The 14,608-nt window shown below is 36.3% G+C and overlaps 1 protein-coding gene across 2 annotated transcripts in view; it reads right to left on the bottom strand.

Annotated features, from left to right (window-relative positions):
• The window catches only part of GALNT13 (polypeptide N-acetylgalactosaminyltransferase 13), a 554,323-nt gene that overhangs the window by 462,090 nt on the left and 77,625 nt on the right, over positions 1–14,608 (bottom strand). For both annotated transcript variants that reach the window (XM_046019643.1, XM_046019644.1), the window contains exon 3: positions 6,053–6,298. In XM_046019643.1, the coding sequence (XP_045875599.1) occupies positions 6,053–6,194 (142 nt within the window). In that variant the 5' untranslated portion in view covers positions 6,195–6,298. The remainder of the gene's footprint in view (positions 1–6,052; positions 6,299–14,608) is intronic.

Genomic DNA, 14,608 nt, shown 5'->3' with positions numbered 1-14,608 from the left:
AAAAATGAGCTAGGAACATATAATCATTCATCTGAAGACCAGGATTTTTAAAGGCATAACTCATATTCATTTATTTTACAGATGGCAACTGAGGCCCAGAAAGATTAAGTAACTTGCCCTCAGACATAAGCCCTTAGTGGCTCAGCCAAGAGTTGGACCCACTATGCCAGAGCACTCATGCAAGCCTACCACACAACCTCAAATTTGTCCAAAGTGTTTCAAGGTGGACTAAAGCAGCACTGGTCTTTTTAAAAGCCTCTTCTCTCAAACATCTAATTCTTCCAGCTTGGGAGTACCACTAGTTAGTATTCCATACCAGTTAGGAGTCAGAAATATCCTTCAGTGCATTTTAATTCTAGGTGGTCCCAGAGTGGCATGAAAAAGTTAACATGCTCCCCTAACAAGTACTTATGTAACCAAAAAGCAGTCCTTTAGAAAAGAGGGAAAAAAAGGATTTACACGTCTGTATTTCATATTGGAACAGGTCCCTGAAATAATCATTTTTTAAACAGCATCATCCAATCATTGATGTGTGAAAATGATAATACTGACTCAGTAACAAAGATTCAATAACATTCCACATGGTTCAGTCTTTGATAAAGGAGGAAAAAATGCAATCGACTGTAGAAAAAAAATTTCCATCGAAGTAGTGGTTTCTAAGTTTGATATTTGGAGATTAATAATGTAGCCAAATTCCTACTGAACAATTCCATTCAGTTGCCTAGTAGATGTCTAAAATTCAACATGTCTCTAAAATAAACTCAATGTCCACCCTCAACTTATCTACTCCTACACTTTCCCCCCTCTCAGGAAACAGAACCAAAGAATGCCCTCAAGAAACCCAAGACTCTTTCTTGACACTCCCATATCTCACACCTGCCAGAGTCAGTCACGTATCCAGCACCCGTATCTCAAATACCTCTTCATTTTACCCACTTCCATCACACCTCACCACAATTCCTCTGCCCCAAGTAGGCATCCCTGCCTAATCAGAATTCATGGGACACTACCACAGCATCCTACCCAGCCTCCTTAAAGAGCTGCTTCTTCTCCAACCCATTCTCCACACTGAATCCATAGTGATCCTCCCATAACACTACTGTGATCATGTCTGCTCTGTCTTTTAAATACGTTAAGTGGCTCCTCAATTTTTAAATCCAATCAGTGGCTTTTATTCATTTAGTTATCCATGTAATATAATGCAAGACACACATCAAAACCATATGAAAAACAAATCTAGGGACACTACTAATGCCCCAGATTCAGTCAAAATGTCCATTCCCCATCTCATGCACCTGCTTCACCCAACACATGAAAATAAACATCCTAAATCCCATTATCATAATTAATCTTTTTTTTAAGATTTTATTTATTTGACAGACAGAGATCACAAGTAGGCAGAGAGGCAGGCAGAGAGAGAGAGAGAGAGGAGGAAGCAGGCTCCCTGCGGAGCAGAGAGCCCAATGCGGGGCTCCATCCCAGGACCCTGGGATCATGAGCTGAGCCGAAGGCAGAGGCTTTAAACCACTGAGCCACCCAGGCGCCCCTATCATAATTAATCTTGCTTGCTTTATAGAGTCTTGTTGCAATTCTACATATTCTTAAAATGTGTATTTTTATTTTTATTTTTTTTTTTTAAGATTTTATTTATTTATTTGACAGAGAGAGAGATCACAAGTAGGCAGAGAGGCAGACAGAGAGAGAGGAGGAAGCAGGCTCGCCGCGGAGCAGAGAACCCGATGCGGGGCTCGATCCCAAGACCCCGAGATCACGACCCGAGCCGAAGGCAGCGGCTCAATCCACTGAGCCACCCAGGCGCCCCGTATTTTTAAATTTTAGTTAGTTTTGCATGTTATTTGTCATCTTTGAGGGATATAACTTACTATTATACTACCAAAATTCATTCATAGACTCATTTTAACTAATATATACTATTCTCTTACATTGATTTATCACAGTTCATTTATTAGCATTCCCACTGATAGATCTATGGGTTATTTTCGGCTTTTTTTTTTAAGATTTTATTTATTTACTTAACAGACAGAGATCACAAGTAGGCAGATAGGCAGGCAGAGAGAGAGGGGGAAGCAGGCTCCCCACTGAGCAGAGGGCCAGATTCAAGGCTGGATCCCAGGACCCTGGGAACAGGACCTGAGCGAAAGGCAAAGGCTTTAACCCACTGAGCCACCCAGGTGCCCCTCAGCTTTTATTTTTATAAAATAAAATAATGAGATATTTGTCTATGTGGAAGAATCCTGAGCATATGACTATGAGTGATGGGTTATATATGAATGTTCAGATTTCAGAAATAATGAACTGTTATCTGAAGTTATTATAAAAATGTGGAGATGGGGGTACCTGGGTGTCTCAGTCAGTTAAGTGACTGACTCTTGGTTTCATATCAAGTTGTGATCTCTGGGTCATTGATCCCCTGCTCTAGACTTTCTCTCCTTTTCCCTCTGCCCCTCCCCCACCCTCCTTACTCACCCACACATGCTTTCTCTCTCTCTTTCAAATAAATAATAAATAAATCCTTACAATTGGTATTATCATCCAATTTAATTTTTGACAATTGAATGGATATAAATATGTCATTACAGCCTTGGTCTATGTTTCCCTGATCACAATTAAGGTTAAATATTTTTTCATAAGTTTTGTTGCTATACGTTTCCTTTTCTAAGGTATATCTATTCATTCCTGTCACCCATTTTTTCCAATTGGGTTATTTGCACTTTCCTTATTAATAATAGTGTGTGTGTGTGTGTGTGTGTGTATCATATATATCTCAGTTGCATGATCTTTTTTTTTTAAGATTTTATTTATTTATTTGACAGAGAGAGAGAGAGATCACAAGCAGGCAGAGAGGGAGGGAAAAGCAGACTCCCTGCTGAGCAGAGAGCCCGATGCAGGGCTCGATCCCAGGACCCTGAGATCATGACCCGAGCCTAAGGCAGAGGCTTAACCCACTGAGCCACCCAGGCGCCCCAATGATCTTTTAACACCTACAGTTTGTAACTTGTCATTTAACGTATACTTTAATGAAAGAACTTTCTCAATTTTCATATGGTCAAATAGCCAGATTTATTTATATTTTCTTTTATGGTCTATGTTTTTTATGTAGTGTTTTAGAATTTTTCCTTAATTCAAGGTCTTATAAATGCCTAAATTATTTTCACTAAAAGTTTTAGTTGTATTGTTGACATTAATAAATCCTAAGTTTATCTTGGTTCATGACATGAGTTGGGCATCCAATTTCATGTTTTCCACATAGATTACCATCTTATTTTCAAATCCATTAATTAAAGAGCCCTCTCTCCCCCACTGATCTGTGGTGCTCTTGTCATATTTTGAAAGTCCAAACACTTGGTGTAAGTCTACTTCTATAGTCTCTATGCTACTCTATTAGGGCAATTTAGCTACCCATTGTGACCCCTTGTACCAATACTGCAGTCTTAATTACTCTAATAAGAGTTCTGCATTTTTCTCATTCAGAAGTACCCTGTAATCTCTGTTATTTCATAAAAATTCTAGTACCTTCCTTTCCTTTGCTCATCGCTAGGCTATATTCTTTTCTTTTTCTTTCCTTTCTTTTATTTTTCGAAATATAGCTAGACATAGAACATTATGTAGGTTTAAGATGTACAAAGTGTTGATTCAATAGGCACTTAAATAATTGACGAATTTATAAATAAATGAATAAACGTGTCTCAAAAATTAATTCATGTGTATGCCAGCAGTGGATACTTAGCATTGCTTAAAATTTAGTATTAAAAGGGATCTGAGAAACCACCTAGTCCCAACCCTTTTTTTTTTTAATAATGGGGACACATAAGTCCAGAAGCATCAACTTCTTTTAAGTCAAAAAGTTTGTTTTTAGCATGTACAGAACATGAAATTTTTAGTCAAGAACAGTTTGTACAGCACTGTCTGCCTGTAAATAAAATATCATTTTAAATATGTGGCACGATTCCTAAATAAAGTAAGATTCTAAAATAAGAAGTCACAATAGAAAATAAACTTAAAACCCTGAAGTCTATTTCCATTTATTCAAGACAAATATTAATGTACATTAAACAAGTCTTAAAAATACGAAGAATGTAGTTTAATTTTACAACTTAAGTATAAGGAAAAATTACTACTTTTGCCCTGCATCATTAAATTTCACATTTTGAGATTTAAGACTGAGCATTAAGGGCTTAAATCAGCAAAGCTGTACGTTTTTTGGTACTCGCAGAATAAGCTGTGATAGTTTTGCTGAATCAGATTATGACTTTTTTTTTGTGACCAATCTAGATGTCCCTATTTAACAAATGACAAAGCAATCATTCCAAACTGATGAGCTCCATCAAAACACACTTCCACTTTCGGCCAACCAGTAGCTCAACTGATTCAACAAAGAAGCAGAGAAGGCGGATTTTTTTCTGGGATTTTAACCAAAGATCAGCATTATCAATCCCCATGTTCATTTATCAAAAACTGATAGACTCATATAAAGTTCTCCTTTTTGAATAATTCTAGTATAAAGGCATAAAATATGCATATAAACTACCTAAATGGGTCTAGGCACTGTCACTCCCAAAGCACTTTCTCTCCATTTTTTGTGCTAGTCAAAAAAATTACAGTGAGAGAAACTCATTTTGGAAAAGAAGAAGATAGTCAGAATGCCTCCAACTGAGCAAAAGCATTACTGCAACTAAAGTGAAAAAAAGTTCAAAATACTCTTACCAAAAACTAACTTTTGGAAATGATCTTCTGTATTTCCTAACCCTCATATAACCAAATAGTAACAATAAAATTCTGTTTATTCACATATTTTGATTAATAAGCTCAAAAATATGTGTCACATTAAAAGCTAACTACATCCATTAAGCAAATGCAAAACTCAAGTCAGTAATTTAGATTTACTTTTCTAAAAGGTACAAACATTCGAAATGGGACTGAAAGCCTACCTTTTATCATATTTATAAAGAAAAATTTGTTGAGCAGAGAATTACTGTAAACTAGATTTCAAGAAAACCAATGTTTAAGGCAATGATAATAAAACTAATTTCAAGCATCCTTTATACATTAGAAGCACTCCTATACTGGGAGTATTATGGAAACTTTTTAATGAATCTAAAAGTCAACAAAAAGCATAGAGAAAATTATTTGGAATAAATGCAGAAAATGAATCCCCATGGTTTGACTTAATAAATCACCTTTTATAAAAATAATTGTTTCTTATGTAGTCACTGAAACTGGTCCCTAAAGAAGGGAAAAATGAAAAGGAAACTGGGTCCTTCCTAAAGAAGGAAATACTACATTAAAGTGACTTTATCATGTACTTGAAATTATGGGGCTACGACCTGGTGGCCGCAGATCGAATCTGGCCATCAATATGTGTTTTTTTTTTTTTTTGCTTTCTATTTATTTATTTTTTTCAGCGTAACAGTATTCATTCTTTTTGCACAACACCCAGTGCTCCATGCAAAACGTGCCCTCCCCATCACCCACCACCTGTTCCCCCAACCTCCCACCCCTGACCCTTCAAAACCCTCAGGTTGTTTTTCAGAGTCCATAGTCTCTTATGGTTCGCCTCCCCTCAATATGTGTTTTGTTTAAAAAGTTGTTTGTTCATTTATTGTTTTTAGAAGCCAGTAAGGGTGTCATGTGTCCTTACATTTTGTTATAATCCCAACCATCTCACTTTAGTCATTTTTCCCTTTTATGTTGTGTACTTAGCCTCTAAGGGCTTTTGCTTCTGGAAGTCTAAATTTTAAAATCTGTCCAATTTGAATGTTCACTACACTGTTCTTTCCACACAGTCACAGAACACTGGAATTATTAGAATTGGAGGGTACCTTAGAGGTTAGCTAACTCGTCTCATTTCTTCCCACAAGACCCCTGAGGCTGAGTAAGTAAAGTAGATTTCCCACGGGTAAATGTACATTAATAGTTCTGCCAAAATGCTCTTCTAACTCAACAGCTTACAAAATCCCTATCTCACAGATTCGTCAAGAGTCACCACAACTCTCATCTTTATAAAAGCAACATTTGCTTCAGAAGCACTTACCCCTGAGTGCAGGTAGCAGGGATCTCTCTTTCTTGTCATCACATTTGTTACATTCACTGAAGTACAGAAGTAAGAAGACGTCAACAAACACCCACATCAGGGAAGTGGCCAGAACCACCTTGCAGTAAACAAACCTCCTCATGTCTTCTTTTGATTTCTAGTTAACACACAGATCGAAGACAGATGCTACAGTGACAACTCCAAGCCACAGGGGTGAACTCCAAGATAAAAGCAGGATGCATCCCACTGTATTAAAAAAAGGAGGAGGAGGAAAAGAAAATTTCATTATTGCATAGTTTGTTGTCCATATAAAGGAAATATAACACGAAATACATGATTTATTTAATGTATCTATACATACATATCCGCACTCAGTCTTCAAATTCAGACTGAAAAGACTAAATAAGTGAAACCTGCAAGCAAGCTAGGTGGCTAAAATTCGAACAGCTAATCCTGGATCTGTCACTACTCTGTCGGGCGCTTGACAACTATCTGATTTCTTTAGGTTGTATTCTTTTCTTCAAAAGTCCTATGATGATATTCTGCAGAGCACCAAGTTGTCACAGCCCTGAATTTACCCTGATTCAGCACTTCTGAGGAGCCAATACTGCTGTAATAGAAATCATCCTGGAATACAATATATAATAGTAGTTAAAAACTACCTTTATACATAGACAGGCCTTTGTTTAGTGACCTCTTATCTGTGGGATCCTTTAAAAAAATTTTTTAAAGATTTATTCACTTATTTGAGAGAAGAGCACAAGCAGGAGAGGCAGAGGGAAAGGGGGAAGATCTCAAGCAGACTCCGTGTTGAGCACAGAGCCAGATGCAGGACTCGACTTCACCCTGAGATCACGACCTGAGCCAAAACCACAAGTCAGACGCTTAATGGACCATGACCTCCATGTGACCCTCTGTGGGACCCTTTTAAGCCTCTGTTTCCACATCTATAAAATGAGAGTAACAAGGCCAAACCTAAAGATTGTTATGAGGACTAACCACAATAATGCTTGTAAAGTATCTTGCAAAACGATAATTATTAATATTAACATATAAAACAAAAATAATTGAATTCTCAAAAAGGACCATTACATGAAATTAGTCATCAGTTACATAGCCTTAAACACCCCATCTGGACTGCACAGAAAGTATCTACAACAAATGTATACTTTAGAAAGGATCGTATATGTTCAAAAAAATTATCAGAGGGGAAACAAAATACTAGTTTAAAGTGACTTAAAATAACCAAAGCAAAAATTCTAAAAGGCATAACAGATAAGTGCACAATCATTGAGAGATATTCAAAGTTAAGTATAGAATACCATAAACATATTTCTTTCATTTATATTATAAAGAGCCGTAACTGCCTGGTTAATTAATTTACATAAAGTTACAGTTAAGTCAGGTACAGTAAGTATAACAAACCAAAAATATTCTCATATCATCTGTTACATTTAAAATAACATCAACTGTGGGGCTCCTGTGACTCAGTCTTCGGTGTCCAACTATTAATTTCTGCTTGGCATGATCTCAGGGTCATGAGTCATGAGATAGAGCCCATGTTGGCCTGCTTGGGATTCTCTCTCTCCCACTCCCTCTGCCCCCACTACTCACTCTCTCTCTAAAAAAATAAAATAAAATATAATAATAACTTAAATATAAAATCTTTGATGTGAATTAGTAACATAGCCTTGAAAGATATTTGGGAAGAACAGCTTTTAAATACAAAGATACTTGAAATATTTCATAAATATCTGTCTCAAAATAAAAACACCAAAGTGCAATTTGCAGAAGCAGAAGCTCTTTAAATTAATGGCAGCTGACTTTGCATGATAAAGCAACACCAATGCTGCTGCCTGTTACAAACTACCCAGATTCATAATGAATTCGAAATTTACATAAAGTGACAGCTGAAAAAATATAACAGTCTATTTTCACGATCTGCATTAAATTTACATTTATTCAGCATATAATTATTAAAGAAAGATGCAAAAACTGCAAACTGAAGGAATATATGATTTATGGGGTTTACCTATTTGCTTATTTTTCTTAAAAAATGGCACATTAATTATCTACTTTATTTCATTTCAACTTCGTTTTTTGTAAATATTAAAACTAAACATTGGAACTCAGCCTCTAAACCTGATAACAAGGGAATAGTTCCCCTATGTATCTTTCCTTTTACTTTCTGCATGCTTTACTGAATATGAGATATGAAACAATTCAAGCTATTGTATCTTTCTTCAGTCCTATGATGAAGCAGTCCCCTTCAGTTTATTGTGGAAAAAAGTCTCACAGGAAAGTATACATAACACTGATAGTTACCAAATGGCCATCCCCAGATTTAAGACGGAAATATCTTAAAAGATCCTGTAATAAAAGATCTTAATATGTTATATAAAGATCTATAATAAAAGGCATAAACAACACCATCCCTGGCTCTGTCATAAAATGAAAAGATGTCTTTGGGTAGGCATTTGCCTCTCCGTGCTTCATTGCCTTTACTATAACATATTCTCTGTCGTATTCACCTCATAAAATACTGTAAGGCTTAAGTGAGATAAAGTATGAGAACACTTTAAAAAGAAAATATAAAAAACATTATTATAATAAAAAATGTGAAACCACTTAAATATTAAAATGTCTAAGATAAGACATTTCCTAATGGCCTAACATTTAAGGTTATTCAGAATTTAATACAAACTTTAGTTATAATAGAAAGTCAAAATCATATCTTATTGCCACTTCAAGCATTACTCAAATTATCTAATTTCATAGCCTGACAGAGCTATATGTCAAGGCATTAGCACTGAGAGAAGTCTCCTCACTATTTTAATGATAAAATGGCACTGCTATTTAAATTTTTGTTTGTGAAAGTCTTCCCCCATATATTTCAACTTTTGAATTCCACCTCTACCTTGAAAACATCTCTACCTTGAAAAAATACTAAATCTTATCATTTGTAAGTTTTATCTGCTGACACTTGTATAACAGTAATCTCATATATTGTATCCCAATACTCTTCATGAGAACAAAACTGATTGAGCAGAAGGAAGGTACAACATACACAGTAACAGTAACCAGCATAAACACAGTTGGCGGCCCAGGTTTATTTAAGAGAATCAGCATCTGTATTATGTTTTTATTCCAGGAAGCCTCTATTAATTTGCAAACACTTCTCAGTTTCTCAGACCGAATCCAAGTTCTGCAATATCACTGGCTTGCCAAACCAATGTGGAAAAGGACTAACTTGCATAAACTAGAGGCTCTTCTATCTGAAAACACAGCCCCTTTCCTAACCATTTCAGTATCTCTGGAGCACAATTATTTCTCTCTGTTACAAGTATTTCTCTAGGTAGGAATACTTATAAAAGAAAATCATCAAGTACTATCTTGTTAGTCAGACTGCCTCTCTTTTTCTTCTATCAGTCAGATATTCTATGACCTATTACATGATTTGATGATATGCACCATTTTCTTTTTTTAATCAAAAATAGATTTTAAATTAAAAAATCTAGACAAAGCTTAGGAGTTTGGTACATATGTTTTAAATAAGGAGAAAGAGTTTTCTGTTTTTGAATTGAGGTTATCACTTGCATAGAGAGTCTAGCTTAGTTGCTACTAGACATGTTTATCTGTACTCATTTATTTTGTAGAAAATTGCATAATAGGTACAAATTTATCCAATCTACTTTGTGAAACTATATGTGAGGCTGCAAAAGGATCCTGGGAGCTAGCAGAAAATGCTGATAGTACTCCCAGAAGTTCCAGGCACCAACATGCTTCAGATGTTTTAAATAACTGTGCAGGAGCTTCTGGGACCTGACGACTGGACAAATTTGCAGAATTTGGTTTACGGACTGATAAATCTAATGCACTGAAAAAAGTACCCTGCATTAGCCACAGGTATGCTTGACAAGAAGACTGATCTATGTATGAATGAAAATCAAAAATTAAGATGAGCTAAGGGAATCTTCCCCAGCCTCAACCAAAGGAGCCACTATAAAAATCACAACACATGGGAATATGTACTAAGAGAGAAAGAAGCAAAAATAATGTTAAATGAATGCCTGTGTGGAAACAGTGGAATAGAAAGGAAAGAACAGCCCTCACTTGCTTTTAAACTAAGGAAAGTGGAATATTCATAACATAAACTTTGACTATTGGGAGGCAACCTAGCATAAGATTTAAATTATATAGTGCAGAGTTAGAATGCCAGGCATTGAATCTGCATTCCAGTACTCACCAGTTGTATGGCTTAATTCAAGTTACTTAAATGTGTGCCTTGATTTTCCTAATCAGAAAATGTGAACAGTAATACCTACTTCACAGGCTATGGTGAGTGCTGAATAACTGATATAGGCAAAGCTCTTATAACAGTGCCTGGCACTCAGGACGGATTCAATATACATTAGTTAGTAGTACTAGTAGTAACAATAATATTATCAACATCATGAACATGATCAAAAGAATGAGAAAAAAGAGTGAGAATTCTCTTTGCCCATCCTTTCAGAAGTAGTATAAATTCAGTATGTATGTATTCAGGGGGTCGGAAGACAAGATCATCATCATGAATATATTTAATATTAGTAACTGTATTACAAATTATAGTGTTTTATAGTTAATAATCACAAATATATTTAGTACAGTTTATGATCAGGAAGAGTCACACAGGATTTGACAACTGTCAAACTCTGAACCATAGACGTAAGAGCTATGCATTTCATTCTGTATAAATTATACCCCATTTTCTTAAGGCAAAAGCAAAATGTTGGTGTACCTATCATTTGATTCCCTGACTAGTATCTTTCTGACTCTTTTCCTAATTGTGTTCTCTACAGCAGAAACTTGGGTCTCCAGACTGTTCCTCATATATACCTTGCCTCAGGGCCTGTGCATATGCTGTTTTCTCTGTCCACTGACATGGTCATGGCTCCCTGCTCTTACTTCCTTCAGTTCTTCCTTCCTTCCTGCTCAAATGTCACATCTTGGAGAGCTTTCCTATCAACCTATGTAAAATAACACAACAACTCAGTCACTCTGTATTTCTTTAATTCATTTATCTTTCTTCTTTGTACCGAACACTTCCAAACATATTAAAAGATTAACAAGATTTCAAATGTATTACATATTCCATTTCTCACTCAAATATATTTAAGTTTTTAAAACTCTAGCACTGGTTGTTATGGATTATTATGAATTTTGCCACAGCCATCCCCAAAAATTCATATATGAAGTCCTAACCCCCATTATTTTAGAACGTGACTATATTTGAAGACAGAGCCTTTAAAGAGGTAATTAAGGCAAAATTAGGTCATACACATTGGTCCTAATCTAAATGATGGGCATCCTTATAAAAAAGGTCATTAGGACACAGAGGAAAGACCATGTGAAAACAGAGAAGGCAGCCATCTAAATGCCATAGAGAAAGACCTCAGAATGAAATTAAGTCCACTGACACACTGATTATAGGCTTCTAAAATCTGTGAGATGATAAATTTCTGTGTGTAAGCAACACAGTCTGTGATACTTTCTTTCGGCAGCTCTACGAAACCAATAAGCAGGTTAGTCGAACTTTCTCCTATTCCACTCCTACTTGCAAACAGATGAACATGACCTAGAAAGAGTCCCCCACCCCCTGTATGCTGCTCCTTTTCACACTATAGACTCACATCCCACTACAAGTATCTTTCAGTGCTTTGCTGCAATCCTGCAACAGTTCCTACTCAAATCAATCTTCATCCATCAGGAAACTTTTGCACCTTGTCCGCCTTCCTCAGACTGCCATCTCCACACTTCTACCTCTTAGCCAATCGTTACATTTCTACATTTAGCAGAGAAGACATAAACAATCAAAAAATTATTTTTCCTACTGCCCTGTTGATTGTATCAACTTGCTTGTTCTATGACTGCCAAGCCTAAATCTGCACGTCCAGGTGTTACAATGGATGACTGTCCCTTTAGGAGTGCAACACCCTCTGCTTTCCCATAGGATGTCACTGACGGATTACACTTGTCTCTTCTGCATCATTTTTTCTTCTCTACTAAGTCAATGCTATCCATACAACGATGCTGTATGAATAATCATCTTAAAATAAACTGATTTGCCCCCACATCCCTCTTCAGCTACTCCTCCAGCAGCCCACTCACCTTTAATACAAAATTTCTAGAAAGAATTATGTATACCCACTGCCTACATATCCCATACCCCTAACCTCATATTTTTTTCTTGAACCCAACAGGCTTTGGCCCCTGCCACCATATGGAAACCTTACTTGATACAGTCACAGCCAATTGGTCAATACAGATTGACCAATTCAATGGTCAATCCTCAAGCACCATTTTACATAACTCCTAAGCAGGATGTGACATAGTGTAGGCTGTATCAAAAAACCTTGGGGGGGGGCGCCTGGGCGGCTCAGTGGGTTAAAGCCTCTGCCTTCAGCTCAGGTCATGATCCCAGGGTCCTGGTATTGAGCCCCACATCGGGCTCTCTGCTCGGCAGGGAGCCTGCTTCCTCCTCTCTCTCTGCCTACTTGTGATCTCTGTCTGTCAAATAAATAAATCAAATCTTTAAAAAAAAAACAAAAAAAAAAAAACCTTGGACTCTCTTTTTTTTTTTTTTTTTGGTACCAAAAACATTGTACTTTTTTTTTTCTTTCATCCATACAAATCAATGATTCATCCTTTAGAGAGAGCACTCAGTGCTCATCACAAGTGCCCTCCTTAATACTCATCACCTGTTTAACCCATCCTTGACTCACTTTCCCTCCAGTAACCATCAGTATTTTTCTCCATAGTTAAGGACTCTGTTTCTTGATTCGTCTCTCTTATTTTTTTTTCCTTTGCTCATTTGTTTTGTTTCTTAAATCCACACGAGTGAAATCATGTGGTATTGGTCTTTCTCTGACTTATTTCATTTAGCATAATACTCTTTGGCACCATCCACATCATTGCAAATGGAAGATTTTATTCTTTTTATGGCTGAGCAATATTCCATTACAGATAGATAAATGGAAAGATAGATAGCTAGATAGACAGATACCATATCGTCTTTATCCATTCATCAGTTAATGGACATTTGGGCTCTTTCCATAATTTGGCTATTGTTCATAATGCTGCCATAAACACTCCAGGGCATGTATTCCTTCAAATTAGAATTATGTATCCTTTGGGTAAATACCTAGTAGGGCAACTGCTGGGTCACTTTGTTTTGCTTTGTTTTTTGATTTTTTTTTTTTAATTTTTAACTTTTTGAGGAACCTCCATACCATTTTCCAGAGTGGCTACACTAGTCTGCATTCCCACCAACAGTGAAAGAGGGTTCCCCTTTCTCTGCATCCTTGTCAACATCTGTTGTTTCCTGTGCAACTTTTTTTTACACCCCCTATTTGATCTTGCAGCAAATTCTGTTGCCTCTGCTTTCAGATTTGACCCACTTCTCACCGATTCCATCGCTGCCACTCTAGACCAAGCCACCATCACCACCTTGACTTACCGCTTTAACTTTTTTTAAAAAATTACTGAAGATTTACAAACCATATACTTCACCCATTCAAAGTTTGCAATGCATTGGCTTGTAGTATAGTAACAAAGCTCTGCACAAACACTTTTAGAACACTTCCATTACCTCAAAAGAAAACAGCTCCCCTTCCCAATAACCTCCCAATTTTCCCAGGGCCCCAAACTAGGTAATTGCTAATCTAATTTCTGCATCTTACCAAAGTGTCCATTATGAACTTTCATTTAAATGGAATCATACAACATATGCTCCTTTGTGACTGTCTTCTTCACTTGACATAATATTTTCAAGATGTATACATGCTGTAGTATATACCGGTACTATATGTCTTTTTCTTACCAAATAATATTCCATTGTATGGCATACCACATTTTATTTATTCATTTATCAGTAGGTATATATTTGGATTATTTCCACTTTTTGGTTATTATGAATAATGCAGCTATGAACATTCATGCACAAATATTTGTATGGACACATGTATTCATTTCTCTTGAGCATATCCCTAGAAGTGCTATCACTCAAAGATAACTGAAACATTAGGAATGATTCCAAAATGCAAAGCTCTTTTTAATGTAGTTATTATATATAATTATTAATGTTAGGACAATGCAGTAACAAAATTATTGAGCATGTAGAGATTGAAAGAAGAGTGAAATTCTATACCGAGTATTTATGAGGCAGATGCCACTTCTCAAAACAGTTTGTTATACATTGGTCTTCGTAGTCATGATTGTAAACACAAGTATGCATTCTATGAAGATGCCATGAATGGCAAAGTCTAAAGTATATGTTAATAAGACTTTACAAGCAATGGATTATCAATAAAATATAGTGAAATTAAGTCTTCATGAAGAAAGCTTATAAAAAGCTATTCGTGACCCTCAAAAAGATAATGAAATTAAGTAGTTTTTAAAAAATGGGGCACCTCGGTGGCTCAGTGGGTTAAAGTCTCTGCCTTCAGCTCAGGTCATGATCCAAGGGTCCTGGGATTGAGCCCCACATCAGGCTCTCTGCTCAGCGGGGAGCCTGCT

The sequence above is a fragment of the Meles meles genome, chromosome 9 (genome assembly GCF_922984935.1).
Source record: "Meles meles chromosome 9, mMelMel3.1 paternal haplotype, whole genome shotgun sequence".
NCBI classification, from domain to species: Eukaryota; Metazoa; Chordata; class Mammalia; order Carnivora; family Mustelidae; genus Meles; species Meles meles.
Note: the sequence above shows the minus strand (reverse complement) of the source record. Positions and strands in the feature narration are given on the sequence as shown.